This window comes from Tympanuchus pallidicinctus, unplaced genomic scaffold, assembly GCF_026119805.1.
Source record: "Tympanuchus pallidicinctus isolate F22 unplaced genomic scaffold, pur_lepc_1.0 scaffold34, whole genome shotgun sequence".
Lineage (NCBI taxonomy): Eukaryota > Metazoa > Chordata > Aves > Galliformes > Phasianidae > Tympanuchus > Tympanuchus pallidicinctus.
Window position 1 is genome coordinate 97732 of NW_026294752.1, and position 18557 is coordinate 116288.

The 18557-nt window shown below is 39.4% G+C and overlaps 1 protein-coding gene across 2 annotated transcripts in view; it reads right to left on the reverse strand.

Annotated features, from left to right (window-relative positions):
• The window catches only part of AMPH (amphiphysin), a 103102-nt gene that overhangs the window by 39131 nt on the left and 45414 nt on the right, over window positions 1–18557 (reverse strand). For both annotated transcript variants that reach the window (XM_052698971.1, XM_052698970.1), the window contains exons 3-5: window positions 9043–9097; window positions 2870–2964; window positions 340–435 (exon numbers count right to left, since the gene is read on the reverse strand). In XM_052698971.1, the coding sequence (XP_052554931.1) occupies window positions 340–435; window positions 2870–2964; window positions 9043–9097 (246 nt within the window). The remainder of the gene's footprint in view (window positions 1–339; window positions 436–2869; window positions 2965–9042; window positions 9098–18557) is intronic.

An 18557-nucleotide genomic window follows, 5' to 3' on the forward strand; every position in this document is an offset into this window, starting at 1 on the left:
CTGGCATTTTAACAACTGAAGAACGTGATTTGTCCTTGTGAAAGTCAGGGAGAATTGTCTCATAGCAAATAAAAATGGAGCAGGGAAAAAACATTCTAAATTTTTGTTTGTACAAAGCCTAATTTACATACAAGTACTACAGCATGAAAATTATCTTGGAAAATCAGTGCAGCCTGATGCCAAAGATCAGCTAACACAACAAGACTGTGTTCACTGCAGAAACAAATGACCCTCCCCATGTTTTGTGTGTGTGTAAAATCTAATTCTATGTTTATTTGATGACGCTACAGGGACTGGTGGTATTTACAAATTCTCCTTTGTAGGTAAGCATTACTGTACTTTGATATCAGGGAATTGTCCTAGATATGTATCCAAAGTCAACAACGACCCATCCACAAGTTTTTGATGGAAGTCCTCCCAAAGTTCATCACATTTCTGTAAAGACAGATCGAAAGAGAAAAAAAAATGCACTTAATAGTTTAGCTCACTTCAAAACCAGGGGAGATACACACATAAATGGTAAATATTAATAGTTCTGAAGTTTTAAAGTGTTCTTTCTATGGCAATTCTTCAGAATGCAGCTATAAATTAAATAAAAAATTGCACCTTCGTATTGCAAGCTTTAATTGATAACAAAAAAGAAGTGTTAGTTCAAAAATTAGGGTTTCTTTCCCTCTTTTTTTTTTTTTCAGATAGTAAATGTTTTCTGAAAATAAGAGTATCATGTATTCAAGGTCTTCCTCAGGATTTCAGATTCCTTAGGATTACCACTGCTGAATCTGAAGTGGCTGCAGCATTGACTGTGCTCACTGATCATAAATTTTCCTTACAGAGAAAGGAAGGACAGCTACAAAGTAAATAAAGGAAAAACAAAAAAAGAGATTCTGATCAACAAGTTTTTGTAAGCTCAGTTTGGGGTTTGAAATTTGGGTTGTCCTGTATGGAGCAGGGAGATGGACTCAGTGATCCTTGGGGGTCCCTTTCAACTTAGGATACTCTATGATTTTTAAAATGAAACTTGTGGAGATTCACCCTAAGGAAGGTCCATTCTTCTACCCCATAACTTTTGTGCCATTAAGGTGCATCTGATGAAATCTCTGGTTTACAGGCTAAACTCTACCTCCCACTGCTAGAAAACTGGGATTACAGATCTGAAACTTACCAATAAGCAGAACAAACAAATCAATCCCAGAAGCTATAGCAATTTTTCCCAGTCCTCTCTGCAGCTTCTGGGCAGTTCCCCTTGGTAGCTTTCAGTTTATTAAGAACATGTTAATGCAGCTGATGTGACAAGGAGCCCAGGGACTGTTGGGTGCAATTCCTTGCCCAAAGCAAAATCCTATTACATAGTTACAAAGGTCTCCAGGTCCTGGATTCTCAGTTAAGCAAGTCATTAGCATGTGTTAAACATCTTGTTCCCCTTCTCTCTTTGCACATTTCAAAATGACTGAATTTCCCTTTGATGGCAGGGAGGCTAAAGGGGGCAATTATCCTCAAGTCAAGTCCAAAAACTATTCCCTGGTGTTTACTTTATTGTGAGCCACTACAGGGCACACTGCAAATGCTGCGTGATGTCAGCATTCTGTTTATTCATTTTCTACCCTAATAGAGTCTCTAAGGGATTATCCCAATCTATTAATCATACTTATAAAATACCTCATTTATTTAAGGCAACATTCATGGTGGTCTACAGAGCAGCACAGCATTAGATTGTAGAAAGCAACGGCAAGTGCTGTGCTTTTGCATCTTATTGATATGCATGTTAGACATATTAGGATCATGGAGGTTTTCTAAAAGCTAATGGGACCAAAAACATGGCTCAAGAGCCCTTTAAGCCATCATCTTTCCTGCCAGGCACTTTGATGGAACCCTCTTTGAATAATCATTTATATCTCACAAATAATCCATTCTTATTCCAGGTTGAGAGATGCATAAATTTACACTTGTGACCATACTGGGAGAAAACCAGAGGCAACAATTTTGTAATATTGCCCGCATGAGTCCCTTGTTAAGATGATACATCCGTCATTTATCCTTATGCTTATTAGAGACAACACAAAATTTTGGTCTTTGCATGTGCAATTACAAATTTCCAAGTGCAAAATCTAATAGTCTGCAGGCACACAGTGAAGAGCTACAGCAAGATGCAGCAGCAAATCATCCAGCCATTTAACCTAAGAGGACATAAATGGCGTGGTATCTCTTTTTACACGTTTGGACTTTGAGTGCTTTTAAAATAAAAAATATGTCATGTTTTCAGCAGCAGGGAAAGGTAGAAGAAGGCAGCCACAGAGAAGAAAGCAAACGTTCAGCTGATTTGGGAAGACTGCTTTATCTTCCAGTTTCTTGTTTATCATATTATCCAGCAGGCCTTGCACACCTGAACATCACCTGATTTAAAGTTACGTTGGTAATGTTTAGCACTTTCTTGTCACCACCAGCACTTCTGCTGGCAGAATTCCCTCAGAATTAAGGATTTTTACTTAAGCAATCGAGAGTACTTCAAGTTAGACTCTGCCATGTCTTCTAGAAAAGAAGCATTTCTCTAATCACTGGAGGAAGCTAGACAAGGCTATAGAGAGTGGCACAAACTGGTCCATCAGATGCTCTGAGGACCAATTCTGGTCAAAGTAATGCTGATCTCAGAAGGAGCTTATGCCAACTACTTTGTAAAACAGGCAATGCAAATAGGGCTCCTAGTCAGCAGGAGGTACACTTCACAAGACCAATAATTTCTATGCTTAGAAAATTTGATTTCTCACACAATATAGAAGTAAGGGAAATTTCAGCTGTATTCTTCTCCTTGATAGCTCAGACGAATCGATTTGCAGTCGAAATACTACTTCTTTCATCTTTCTACATATCTTACCTCACCAATCATTTTCACATCTTCTCGTCCGTACCAGTCTGGCTCATACACTTCATGGAGAGACTCGGTAAGCTTTTTTGAGGCATCTTGCATCCCTGTAATTAAACAGAAAAATGAATATGTAGGTGCAAACTACAGGAAATAGTTGATAAATAGCTTCATTTTAATCTATGTGTACTCACTATTGCCTCTGGCTTGTTTAGAATGCAATTTTCAAGAGCTGAAACAAAGCCTTTATGATCAATCAGCTCACCCAGGCTAGTGAGAAATCTCCTTCATACCAGAATTATCCCATATTAATGCATGAAAAAAATCCTATTAGATTAGGAATTTCATTTGCTGTTCTACAATAAATCTATTGGAACATGAAAACAACACAGAGGGTTGTCCTGTCCCTAAAGACATTTAATACCTACTTAAAAGACCACAGAGAAGCCAAACAAATAGCAGCATGTCTGATTATTCTCAGCTCTTCCATCCTACAGGATAGTTTCCTAGCTTATCCACAATGAGTCCATGCCTGCTTGCGTGCAAGATGAAGCATTTCCAGGGTTAGGTGATTAAATGGTAGAGATTCATGGGAACTGCTGTATCTGATTTCATATGAGACACTAAGTTCAGGATCAGTAACTTCAAAATGACATTTTTTTTTCACCTTCTTTGCAAAATCTAAACAGTGGCTACTATACATTTTTCACAGAATCACAGAACATCAGGGTTTGGAAGGGACCTCAAAAGATCATCTAGTCCAGTCCCCCTGCTGGAGCAGGAACACCAAGATTAGGTCATCCAGGAACGTGTCCAGCTGGGTTTTGAATGTCTCCATTCAAAGACCCCACAACCTCTCTGGGCAGCCTGTAAATTTTCATCTTGGCATTACCTATAACCAAAAACTAATTACTCAAAGTCTGTATGGTGCAGCACATCTGTGCTTTCTTGAAAATATCTCTAGTGTGATTCATACAATTGCTCGCTCAGGTTGGGAAAGAACTTAAAGATCATCAAGTCCAACTGCAACAGCAGTTTTTTAATCCGATTTTCAGATTAAACTGCTAAGTGGCAAGATTTAGCATCAATAGCTCTGCTTTCTTCATGAATAAATATTTAGGAGCAGAAGATAATTCACTTTGGACTTGTATGTCTAGAGGAGCAGTTTTGACACTGTCAGTTGCTATTCCAACAAGCACTCCAAAAGACACATTCAAGATATGAGAGGAAAGTAAATGCAAGACTGCACACTTCCTAATGTAGAAATGGTAGGAAAAAAGAGTATGGGAAAAGTTGCAAGTAAACAGCTGTCCCTCAAGAGAGGGGAGGGGAGAGAATACTTACAACGAAAGGGAACCGTGAGTTCAGACGGTACAGATTTTAACCGCTTGATCAAATGGTGCTCTGCCAAACTGGAATATCTAATTTTTTTCAGGGGTTTTGGTGGGGGTGCTTCTGAATGACAGAACTTAGCTTGAAGAATGTACAGCATGAGGGTTTAAGACACATTTCTCCCTTCTCTTCTTTGTGGTAAACATTAAGAATAATTTGTCACGTGCTCAGAAAGAATTACTGAATAGAGGTGGTTTTTTTGGTTTGCATGTTTGTTTGTTTTTTTTCTCTTTGGTATGGCAGATTACACTAAAATACAGATGACATATTTTTTTGCAGGGAGCACTCAAAATTTTTTCTTTAATGTCACTAGGAATTAACCAATTCAGGAGGTAAGGCCAAACCAGCACAGTATCGCCATACTTAGGAGGGCTGTGCTCTGTCCACTCAGGGCAAACACACAAACTAGGAAGGTCTGCACATCCCTGCTCACACCTGATCCTTTCTGATGCCTGAACTTCTGCCCTTCAGGACGCTGCACTCTAAATCTGCAGCTTACATTCTGGTGGCAGCCTGCTAGCACAGCTTTCCCCTAATCTCTTCTGCAATCTGCATTCAGCTCAGTCATGGGTTTGCCTTGCGTAGAGCACCTGTACATACACAGACGTTGTTAAATACTTCATTATTTGTTCAATACTACAGAACTGGAGCATGTATCTCTTAAGAGAGCAAGTAAAAGACAGTTAACAGCCCTTTCTTGAGGGACATCAGCTTACACCAACTTCTATATTTCCTTCACTTCTGGGAATTTGCAGTCTTTCAGTCAAGCATATTCCCTGCAAAAAGCATCAGACAAACCCAGCTGCACTGTGAAGAAGATGCACATAATAACATTTGGCTCCCTTGGTCAGAAAGCTTCAGTATGAAATTCCCAAAGGACAAAACCACCCAGGCTACTATTTTCCTACTAAATCTATACTATGCTTACTGCTGTATCTCAAAGGAATGCAGGGATAAGTACTAACTCAGTGCCTTCTCATTCTGTTTTGGTGCCTACAGGTATAAACCTACAATGTTCAAAGATTTTTTCATTTTGGCTGACTTTCACATTGAATATTTCTTACACACAGATACCTTTTATGTATTAATCACCACTAAAGTTAAGAGGATTAGTGTCATCCATAGACTGCAGGCTGTCTCTCTCTGCTGTTTTCAGCTGCTGTCACTGACAAAGATAAATTGTTTAGAGCAAGTCATGAAGGCACTATGAAATGTGAAAATATTTTTTACTGCTGGTGAACATTTGGAATTTTATACTTAATATCAACTGTTTCATTAAGTACCACTTCTTGATAATTAAATCACTTAATAACCAGAAATAATTGAATCATTCAGGAAGAAATGATGCTAAATAATTCCATTACTGAAGTTTGAGACACTCGTGTGAAATATTCTCTCTTTCTTTGGGAAAGAGCCTCTGTTCCTGGACTCCTAGAGGCACGATATGCAGTAGGGATGCTCAGAGGATGTATGTATAGGTGTTCCCATCACAGTGCCCTAGGGGTGGAAGAGAACAGGTGACTTTCCTATCACAGTTCCAAGGTACTCAAGCTCCCATGAAAACTGAGATTGGCCTGGAACCCATGCTAATTTCAGGACCTATATACTGTGTTATCTCCTCATGTCCTGGCAGGGAAATCTAGGCAGAATTAAGGAGAAAATTCCATTTTCCTAACTAAACAAAGCACCTTATTCTGGCTTTATATTTTAATATTTTATTGTTTGAGTGGAGAAGAGAACTTCATGTAAGGTTCTCCAAGGAAATGGTCTTGCCACATGAGTTGCGTTCATTTTTGCCCATTTCTTATTATAATTTTTTCTAGAACAACTCAATCACTTCATAATTCATTGCTAAACGTCGCAGAAAGATGATGAATTGTTTTACTGCTTCTCAGGAAAAAAAAGTGATTTTAAGATTTATTTGTCTGAAGGATATCTGTGATTCTGTCAGCCACAGACTGACAACTAGGCAGTAAAATTGCTTACAGCCCTTCAGAATCTCCACTTCTCTTCCTATGAACCTGTTACTACTTTGCACTACATCAAGCTACTTGAAAAATACTCTATTTTATGAAGCAGGATTCCTTTCCCCCTCTGTCAGCTTGTTCCCTTCAGGCAAATCCCGGGATATATCTACTCATCTGTGCTTGTACTGGCAAAGAGCTTATGGTAGAAACTGGGAGGCTGATTTAGGGTTTCTTTAACTACAGGCCTGTAAAACCTTTTAAATCTCCTACAGCTCTAAAAAGCACAAAAAAGTATCATGGTAGAGAATCCAGATGCACGTTGCCAAGGAGATAGGAAGAGGCAAAGACTGAGGCATGAGATGGCTACAGCTATGGGAGGTAGCACACGGCTTTGTCAGTACAAACACAACTGATGCGCAGCAGACATGAAACTACCATGCAGGTTAAATAAAGTAGCACATATAAACCATTCAGATTCACAACAGCTTCATTATATGCTTCCACTGGGTCCCTAAGTAACAAGTAGCAAAGGCAAGACTGAACTGAGGCTAAGAAGCACATCAGAATTAGGGATGGAGTCTGAATACAGCAAAAATTCTCTTTAAGAATGTGTGCTAATAAACCTCAGAAAATGTTTGCTATATTAGAACAAAGGGGTAAAGGGCTCTAAGAAGGCTCCTTTGCTTAAATTTTGGACAGATCTTATACTTTCAGCTTCCAATATTCACTCAAAAGTCGTGCTGCAAAATGGCAATTTTTACTAGAGCTGACAACATTCCAGCTTCATAAAATGCATTTAATTGCAGAAAGGTTAGCTATTTTGCCATTCCTTGAAACACTCTAAAACGAACCCTATAAAGTGAGCTTTTCTTCCATCTGTAAGAACACAAAGATATCAAAGGCATTTATATAATCAACCTTCTTACCTGCAAAATGAACTCCCAAACACAGTGTACTTTCAAAGCCCAGATGTCCTTTATACTGAAATGCCACTCAGAACCTGAATATCTGTAGTGGAGGTTCCTAAGCTTTTCTGATGGTGTCTATACTAGAAAGAATAGCAATTGTAGACATTTTCTGATGATCTCTGCCACCCAAAATCTGGAGGGGTTTTCACCACTGCTGAGCTCATCAGCTTTGAGGACGCCTCAGAGCTGTGTATCAAGGAGTGCTGCCCTGAGCTGTTGTCCCAGTTTCCAGCATACATGCCAAAGATGATCACCAGTGGCTTCTTGGTTTTGGAGAAAAATATTTTTAGGCTGTTATGAGCTGCTTATGACTGGGTCTTTTTTAGGACAGAAAGATAACAAGGCGTTAGCAAACACTTTACGTTCCCAGGGAGAAAGGCATTTTTAAATATGGACTTACAGGCTGCGAAAAGAGAAAGATGGGGAACAGAAAAGCACAGATAAAAAGGCAAAATTTGCACAGTGAAAAACTGCACATGAAGTTCAAAGTAAAACTCAGTGGAAAGAATAGCCCACTTGATAGTAAGCCAGCAAAAGGGTCACTAATGCACAAAGTGTGAGGATAAGAAGAGAGTCAGAGGGAAAGAAAATGAAACATGGGGAGAAGGGTTGTTGTCACCAACACGGAAATCAAAGCAGCATGTAAACAGTCAGCCTACATGACAGAGAAGCCATCTGGCCAAACAGCCTCATCACACTGCTTCTGGCTATGCATACATCTGATAATGTGTGTGGGGAATGGAATGACAGAAAAATTAGAAAATAAAGTCAGTGTCCAACGGGTCCCAAATAAATGAAGAATGTTGAAATTCCTTTCAACCTCCTTCCACCAAAAAAACCCCAAGCACTGTGCAAATCCCTACAAGGAGAATTACCTCTTGTCTGGTACAGGATTTCCCTTTTCCAGACCATACAGTAAGTAATAGAAAATCAAAGATTTAAGCTACTGCTTTGCTCTCCTTCACTTCCCATCGAAAGGAGTTCTCTGCTTGTTAATGGCTTTCAGAGATGTCAGAACTGGTTTATAACATTTTTCCTGCAGGACAGGAGTCAGGCTAAAAATATGTATGCATACAGATTTTCTTTATTTATCTCAAGAAGTTGTTATTGATGAATCTACAATTATTAATGAATCTACAAATGTCACAAACTCTTATTCCCTTTCATTTAGGACCTTGCCTCCATCTCCTCTGAAAATTAGTGGGATGACAGAGAATAATTGCTGTATATAGTACTAAATTGAGTATGCTGGATTTATGAGCATCCACTAGGATTTAAACAGCTCTTTACATATTCTCTGATATTTAATCACTGAGCTTCTGCTACTTGGATCTTTGTTATTAAGGGATCATATCCTATTTTCAATTAAAAAATTATTTTGAAAAAAAAAATAAATAGATCCATCATTCAGAAGCTAACAAGAAATCACAACATCTTAGAGAACACGATTTCAGAAAGAGAAGACCTATCATCCAAATAGTAACACCAGGAAATGTAAGGAAACCTGGAAACCTGCGAGGGATCTCTTGCCTTGCATGGAGTATTTTGTATTATAGCATTTAAAAGATGAGTAATGCACAGATTTTGTTGGGGCTCTGGGCAGCAGATTTGCACACAGAGGACAGTTGAGGGTAAGCCATGCGTGCAAGGCTATGTATGCACATGAGTTGTCATCAGAAGGAGCAGAAACTCTATCAACAGATTAAACAGCCCATGCCAGATCCAAAACAGAAAAGTAGATTATTAATGACTAAAGCAGCTGTACTTGTCCTTGTCTTTGTACATTTTAAATAAGAATATTTATCTCACTTTTTATCAAATTTGCTTTATGAAAATGACATAGAACATAAAAAATCACCTTTGATGGCTGCTAAATATCCTCTCAGCTCTCTTTGGAGCCTAGAACCCTCCGCCTGGAAAAGAAAACAAACAGACAAGAAAGACAACTAGTAAGTAAAAAAGACATTACAGTTATGTTATTGCAAACAAGTTTCAGTTACATTTTACACACATACAGACTTACCAAAAAAGAGCAATTCCATGAGCTTCCTGATGAATGGTGTTACATGATGTAAGCATGTAAGATCAACTAACAGACCACAAAATGTACTCTCTATGCTAAAATTTCTGGTTTGGTTTTATCAGTCACTTGGATGGAGAAGAAATCCAATCAAAGAACAGCAGATACATTTTACAGCTACAGTCTAGTTCATGTCAACCTGGCTAATGTCCTCAGAAGGACAAAGAAGTATAACCACGAATACTGTACTCCCTTTTGAAGCCACTCAAAATGAGGCCACACTAGATGTATAGAAAGTCCATGCCCTTCCATGCATTGCTTATTATTTTTTGAACAGTATTCCAAATGCTGTAATACTTTGCAAGTGTATATCTCCTAAAAAAGCCAGTAGTGCTAGTAATTACGTTTAGTTTGGCTACAGCAGTTTGCTGTGAAGTCTCAACTGTTCCTTTGGTAAATGCATCAAAAGGCTCTTTCTTTATCTTATAGCAACAGTCCTTTAAAAACTCAAGACTAAAGGGGAGGAAACAAACTGCTTTACTTTATCTCTAACTGTATCACAATTTGGACTTCACAACTCATAGGATTTACAGTAAAATCTGTACTAAACTATTGCACATAACTTCATTGCTACAAAGCTGCACTCCAGGACACTCAATAGCCTGACGATTTTGGAAACCCTCTGTGCTTATTACCTACCAATATCCTTAAAAGTGCTCATTTAAGTGCTCGGAATCTATAAGAACATCATCCCTCACATTTTCTCACATACAGCTACACCATATGGAATCAGCTGCAAAATATGAGCGATGGTTTGGGAAATTTTCTCATGTTTTTCATGTGAGAGTTAGACCTCAAAAGGATGTGTGTGTGAATACATCAGGAGGCAGAGTCTCAACTGGTATGAACTGTTGCAACTCCACTGACGCCAAAGGATCTCTGATGTCAGTAAAGGAATTATAGCAATGGTCAGGGCATTCGGAGGCAGAGAATCATAACAAACTCAGATTGAAAGAGATCATCTTGGTCTCAGTCAAAAAATACTCACTCGCACAGACTGCACACACATTGCAACACACAGGTTATATGTGCCAAACTCACTTGCCTGTCCCTGTCTGCAGGGAATTGAAGGCCTTTATATCTGAGAATCAAATGTCCCTAGCATGCATTATACCAGAAGAAGAGAGCACGTTTTACAGCCTTGGAAATACTAGATCAGAAAAAGGCACTTATGGATTTTAAGAAATGAAGGCAGCTTTCACACTAATTTTATCTCTAGCAAAACTTTTTAAGCCTAAATTTATTAATCAGTTAAATTCCGAACATGGGAAAAGACCCATCAGGATGATGTTAGAGAAGATGTAGAGTGATGGTAAAAGCACAGGAGTGCCTAGCCCACTCATCTCCCTTTGGTTTAGGACTACTTTCAGTGCTTCAAGGAAAGGCAAACCCTTCCCTTGCTTCAGGACTGGAGTTTCACATCAAGGAAGGGGTCAGACAGGTACCAGTTGCACTAATCAGGGAATTAAGCCTCAGATTTAATGGTTTACAACACAACAAAGAGTAAGTTTTAAGAGCAGTGGTATCTTGATATGGTGTCCCTTATGAAAACATACACACATACATCTTCATCTTGGTTAGTAAAAAGTACCATCCTCACAAGTAGCAGCACACTTTATTGTCCTATGTAACACTGTAACATCCTACCGCACTGCGGAGGCAATCTTTTCTCTACTTTCCATGCTAAAAAGGGAGGCAGAGAGGTGGCAGAATTCAACACTGACAGGGAAGAAAGGAGATGACTAAGTTTCTCATGGGAAGATCTGAAGATTGGTATCTGCAAGCACACAACAGAAAGAAGAAGCAGCTTTCCTTTCATACATGTCATTCTCCTTCTGGGAAGATACTTGTGCTCTGGAGTCATGCAAAGGTACAGAAATTATCTTTCCAATTTGTATGTTCTCTAGCATCAATGCTTTTATAGCCTCTTAACTTGTGAAGAGAATTGGAAGTAGGTTCAGCAACTAGATTCTTCATCATGGCTCAGCTGAACATGAACATTCTGAACTCTTGTCTGCCTTTAATTCTGTTATCTGCCTTTAATTCTGTTGCCTGCCTTTAATTCCATTAAAAGCCTTGTACTTACTCATACACACTTGTATCACTAAGAGTTATTCTATAGTAAGCATAGTTTACAACAAATGGCATGCAATGGCCACAGATTACTCAAACACTGCTTATATTCTACTCCTGCTGTCCTAAATCACTGTGAGATCCTTTGGGCTTTGCTAGTGTTACGAGTCATCAGCAACCACTGCTTGGGAGAATGCTGAAGAAGAAGTCAAGAAGCAGTAAAACGTGATGCAAATATTGTGCAATAAGTGCTGCTGCAAATTCTGGCAATTGATTCAAAAGAATGATCTTGAACATGGGTCTCCATAAGCCTTATTAATTCTTATTAATAAGTCACAAAGCTGTTCAAATATATAGGCTACACTGAGCCACATGAAATTTCCTTCATCAGCAAATATTGTATGACGCATGATATGAAAGCACCCACAGACAATGGCCAGCTTTCATTGAATTAGAAAGCAAACCTCTCAATTGCAGTGGTAACAAAATTACGCCTTTCTATTAACAACAACAACAACAAGTAAGCAAATACAAATTTCCATAAGAAATCTCAGGTCCTGAGAATCCTGCAAAACGTGCTTCTGCTCTGCACATTTTGCAACAGTAAGCTCCCCATTAGTAAAGGTCATGTACTTTTATCACCTAACAGAATAACTATTGATCACAGAATGAAAATCCTGCATTGATGGCTTTGCATCCCTTGCAAACCATCACATACAGCTCATAAAAACCACTGATTTTAAGATTGTGCATATTCAATGCAATTTCTAAGTTTCCTACACATTTAATTTTCCTCCTTACTGATACAATCTTTCCCCTTTTTTGGTCTATCAGATGAAGGCATGTGGTGGCTCTGAAACCACAGCCTGAAATTTCTTCATTAAAGCCATCACTTTCATCAATAGAGATGAAGCATTGTGAAGGAGAATGAAAAATAGATGTCATTTTGCAGATGTTGTATTCCTCTGAAATGAGATTTCCAAAGGCAGCACTGCAGCTTCACTTATTACTTCATAATTTGTTTTATTTGTTTTACATGATGCAGTAAAATGAGTCAGAGTATCATAATATGCAAGAAAAGTCCAGGGAGGTATCTTGATAGTGTACATAATAGCAAATTTCTCATGGTCTGGTTGTTTGAGAACAGCAGACGTTTCTCACCAGATGCCAGCAACAGAAGTCAAGAGTTCCTGGCTCACCTGGCCAAACTCAATATGCAGATTCCCCAAAGTCTGTCAAGCAATCCAGGCAGTCTTTACATATGAGTGGTGGGGTGTGCTGACCACCTAAAACATCTCTTACTAGAAAAATCAGCAGAGCTCTCTCCAAGCAACAAATTCTTATTTTGAACATTATAGCACAGAGTCAGTGCTGCTTGTCAGATGCTCTTTTCTACTGTCTGCTCTTACTATGTGCTCAGTACTATGTAGCTGGTAGAGACATGGGTACCCAGTGAGATAAGGAGACTCAGTTTTTCAGGAGCATCTGCTGTCTGCAGTCACAGCCCTTACAGACGTTCACGGAAGCATTAAGCATTTTCAGCAACACTGATTCTCAGAATATACATTTTTGGTCTTATTTTATTAAAGAACAGTACTTAGGTATGTCTTAGTACTGGACTTAAGACATTTATAGCACAGTCACCATAGGTTGAAAGAGTTAAAAAACCTGTTAAAACTTTCAAATACTAACACCAGACAAAACAAGGTTTGTGTCTTTACTAGCTTATGCATCAGAAAAATTGTTTCCACTCAGAAATTAATGGCCATGTCTGCACATAAGCTGGAATCGGACGACCTATTGGGAGGCTCATTCATTCACAGCTTTCCAGGCAGAACAGAAGAGTATGATTTTTCCATCATGTCACATACAGTATATAAACACAATACATCTTTAATAGAAAGGTCAAAACAGTGTGTGCTTGATACCAAAATCAAATAAATCCCTCCGCTTCAGCAGAAAGCTGATGCTGAGGCTGGAGCACTAACTTGTCCCATAGAAATGCAGAACAGGTAATTATTAATGCAGCTCAGAGTCTAATACTGGAATTCCAGCTCTAACACACCGGGGAAACTGTTCATATGGAAGCATTATCTGTATCACCTGTCAGGGACCCTCTAATGTAACGTGCAGTTATTAGCTGCAACATACAGCATGGCTGTCACTCCTTCTGCAAACAGATAAGTAGTATTGACTTGATGGGTCTTATAGAGAAAAGTATAAACGCAAAGGTCTGTGTAATTAAGTGAAGCTTGACAACAAGAGACTACTTAGATGCTTCCATAATTCAGTATGAAATGGAACTGTGTACCATTGTACCCTATTTAATTGTTTTTCTCCCCTCTGTAGTTCCTAGAACTGTCTTCCAAGTTTAAGCTTTTTTTTTTCTCAAGTAAATATATTTCTTCTTTTCTCTTTCTACCATCTGTGAAAGAACTGGCATTTGAACTACTTGCCTAGTGCACTGAAAATGGAGTATTTTTGTTATACCAGGACAGCATCAAATTTGTGGTCACCCACCAAGTAGGTTCAAGATAAGAATTTAATCATTCCAGTAATGAAGTGACAACATGAGTCAAAGGAAACATGAGTCAAATCAATCATGCTTCTCAAAGAGCTTGGACTAATCAAAAAAATATCAACTTCACAGATAAATGCCAACATCTCCTGCCTCACAATAGCAGTGGTACCCAACAGACCAAGTAAGAAAACTCACTGCCTGCTGCAATGCTCTAACTACCATTTTAACTTTGACTCCTGCTGCTAATACCAATTCTCACTGCTTCAGATGAAGACAGAGCAATGATGAAGAGATGAAGACAGAAGAATGATGCAGAGATGAAGACAGAGAATTCTTGGTGCCCTCCCTAAAGAAAAACCCAAACCTTTTGCTTTCTATTTCCAGTGCCTCACAACTAAACATCTCCCTTCCCAAGCTAGGATTCTGTCTTCATATCTACTACATCACCTTACAGTCATACTCATATTCCTTAATTACAGTTCAAACTAACGTTTTCAGTGGATATTTTGGGCATGCAAGGTCAGCAAGTGTAGTCCACAAGAATATGGATAGAAGTATTGCATTCATACAGACTTTCTGTTTAAAGATTTTCTGTACATACACATATTTTCTGAAAACAGTACTTTCAGAATAGATTGCAGCCCAAAGATGCATATTAATAACTGTATTTACAAATGACATATATAAGCTATGTATTAACAGAACTAGTAGAAAACTGTTCAGAACCATTTACAGTCCACTGGATTGTGCTCTGTTGGTGCACTGAATTACAGAGCTCAGCTATGTCAACTTTCTCCAGGGCCAGTTATTTCAAAGAGTTCCCAAAAAAACATACACCAGCCTGCTTCAAAAATGTAAAGAACTTGATCATTCAACCTCACATCCCGGAGGAAAACGATTCTCACATTTACCACAGCTGCAGAGGCATAACTGGTTAAATCCAAGGGGCAATCGGAAGCAGCCCAGTGTGACTGCAGTTTAGACTTTAGATCTGGAGCTGTCAATAGGCAGAATTGAAAAAGCGTAACATCAAATCAGCCACTCTGTCCTTTCAAGTGAAGAATTACTTGGACAGGATCTGAGCCGCTCCTGCAGAGATAATTTTGTAGCATAGAACGGAGTGCTTCACCTTCCTGAGAATCCTGTCTGACTGGAAATTAGTGAGGTTGAGATATAACTGCACGCTATCTCTCTTTTTGTGCTGCGAAAAATACCCTTTTGTTTGTAAGATTATTATTAAACATGCATTTTAGAAAGAAATAGTAATCAGCGTAGAACATCCTCCCACAGGCCCAGAATAATCTGCACATCGTTCTGATGGTATCTGGCTTTGTGATCATCTAGTATCTGGACCTTAGGATGGCCCCTGAAAAGATGTCAGTCAGATGAAGTCCCTCAGAACACAGTTTGCAAATACTTCTAGGCTTACAAAAACAAAAGCTCCCTTCTGCTAGTGCAGATGGAGTTTTCATGTGTCCTGTTTATTTTGGGGGGTCAGGGACATCATTTGGAATCAACTTTGTTTAGCAATGGAGCCTCCCAGGGAGAGAGGTGTACTGATCCACCTTAAGTTGTAGTTTAGCAGATTTTAAAAATCCCCTTCAGCTTAGTGTGGGACCCCACAGACAACTAAGGAAACCTGCATATGAGCCGAGGGAAAACGGACTCTTCCAGTGAGAGTGAATTTAAAACTTGCACTTTTCATATATTGCCCAGATGATTTTTCCTATAGCCTATGCACAAGATCAGTAAAATGAGGGGTTTGAAGGGTAGACATGAAGTGCATAAGACAATTAATAGCTATATGGGATGCATATAGCTTCCAAAAGAAAGAAGGGTTTGCAGAACATGTTGAATTTCTTGTGAAATGTTTTCATCGTGCCCTTCATTCAACCCCAGATCAAAACATCTGCGACTGCCTACACATGACTTGAGTGCCTCTCCTCCTCTTAGAGCTAATGCAGATCTCTTTGGTGCAGTCTATGGAGTCAGAAGGAGAACTAAATCCTAAAGTCAAGACCACTCACTCAGCACAGCTGCCTAGTCTCTTTTGGAACACCTTGCAACACATCCACAAACACAAATGATCCTAAAGGAGACTCCTAGCTTTGTGGGATGGTGCTGGGGAGCCAAGAAGGGGCGTCACAGATGGCAGTGGGTGCTAACATTTAGAGAACTGACTCACACTCCTCATGGCAACCACGAAGAGGGCTACACCAGGAGCCACAAGTGAAATGAGGGTTCAATAACGTACCTCCAACCAAGAAGGGGATGTGTCAGATCCAGATGCTGCCTAGGAGATCCAGCTGGCAGCAGCAGGACACACAGCTGGGATGTATGTCCAGAGTCCTTGTGGGAAGCAGGACTGGGGACTGCATTTCTATAATATGGCTCAGGGATATGAGCTAAAATAGGACTTCTGGGCACAAGTGAAGGGCTGTGTGTCCTGAGTGGGACTGATTAGGGCCATTAGGGCTGTGGGTGCCCCCAGAAACACTATGCATTGCTATTTTGGCCCTTCTGATGACATTGCCTGGTTCAACACAAATGAAGTCAAATACAGATACCTACATTCAAGTATTGCAGTCTGAGAATGGGCGAGCCTCCAGTGACGGAGTTCAGCTACCAAAACATGTCCCTGGAGATGCCAAGGTGTGCTTGAGAGGACCACAGAGGCACGTCTAATGCCTGTGTGCAGGCCATGAATGTCATCTTTGCTGTCTTAGGTCACAAAATCACAGCATCACAGAATGGCCAGGGTTGGAAGGGACCTCAAGGATCATGAATCTCCAACCCCCTGCCACATGCAGGGCCATCAATCTCCCCATTTAACACTAGACTGGATTGCCCAGACTCCCATCCAATCTGGCCTGGAACACCTGTAGAGACAGGGCATCCACAGCCTCTTTGGGCATTATAAAAAATTAGTGATATGTCTGACATGAAAAGAATACTTCAGCATCTGCTGACTGCCCTGCCAAACAGCAACCATAAACCGCCAACAGCAACACTCAACATTTTGCTTTATTCTGACAATATTTCATGCACAGATGCTTTTTTTATAGCAGCAACTGGTGTATCTCTGCGTGTACATATACAATATATAATGCTAATAGTTTAAACACTAAAACATTTTTAACTGTAGTCTATAAAATAAAAGAAATCTCATAACTATGTAGGGAAAAATGGTGAGAGTAAATATTCACAGATGTGAAAGAGAATATTGATGCTTTACAAGTGCTGAGTCATTAAAATATAGTAGAGAATAAGAAAATTCCTACTGAACTTTCTGACAAAAAAAAAGTGTAAGATGCAGTTGCTTGAATGCTGATATCTATAGTTATATAGAGAGAGAAATTTTGGACTTGATGATATTTTCACAGAGTAGAGAATTTTGCAGGAACTGTCTTTTTTTTTTTTCCCTGAACTTCAAGGTCAGTTGAGGGGCTGAGAACATCCACAATTAGCTGTGGAGAAAGAAACATGTAAGTCCCAAGTACATTCTTGCAATATACTGAAAATCTGTGCCACACAAGTTTATATAAGGTCCACAAGTTTTGTTTTAAAGTGACAATTTCCTGTTCACAACTTAAGTGGAAGGTGAAGTGGAAGCAGTTTTACTCACTGCTAAAAATCCAATCTTTTTGGTGTTTTTGTTTTTTTTTAGCTGCAGCAGCTTACTGCTTCTGACAGGAAAATCTGGAGGCTCTCTAGAGCCACTGTTCTCTCCAGACATGGGATGACTCAGTTTCTCCATGGTGACTCATCTGGTAATTCAGCTCTGAGTCTCATGCCAAATGGGGATCTCTCATCCAGCTGTACTCAAACAGAGGTGGGAAATGGACCTCAGGGCAGCTTAAATTATGCTATCCTAAATAAAGTTATATTGATCTTCTGGATGTACCCTTATACTGAGCATCCTGCTGAGCATGGTAAATACTTACCATCCATCCTGCTCTTCAGGCAAAGAACTGCTTATTAAGATCTCAGTTTTTGCATTATCTGTTTCCTGGATAATAAGTGCTTTGCTCTTTTTCTGTCCTTTCCCTGAGCTAAACTGGGAGTCCTTATTTATTATCCTTGGAGAGTATCAAAACAGGATAATTCTATCCATAAAACCAGTTGACCTCCCAAGTGACATCAGGTCAGTGAGGTGGAGAATTAAGACAAATAGTCCATTTCAACACCTTTCAATTTACCCAGAGCCCACATATCACTAGCTGTGACAGCCTTCCTCAAAACCAAATGTAGGAAAGTGAGATAGCCAGGACATGGAGCCAAATCACTGTTAAATGAGATTGCAAGAAACTAAGTTTAGCCTGAACTTTCTCTCAAGCTGCCCCTGTCACAGGAAGGACTACTATAACAAACAACCATTGTAGAGAAAAATAATCCTGAAGAGAACTGGAAAAGATGGTGCAGTCTCCAGTAGGGGGTGGCCCTCCTTGGAAGCCCACATTTCTGTCCACTATTCCGTGGATCTCAACACAATGATCCATCACCTCATCTGCCTTTTAACTCTTTAATACCTCGAGTATGATTTTTCTTTTTCTAAGGGCTCTAGAATTGCAGAGGTAACCTTGAAAGCAGGATTGAATGTAAAACAAGAAGAGATGGCTGCTTGAGTCCACAGAGGACAGCAGTTCTGTAAAGTGCTGATCACTAAGAGTGATAATTCAGGTGCACAATGTAATCCTTT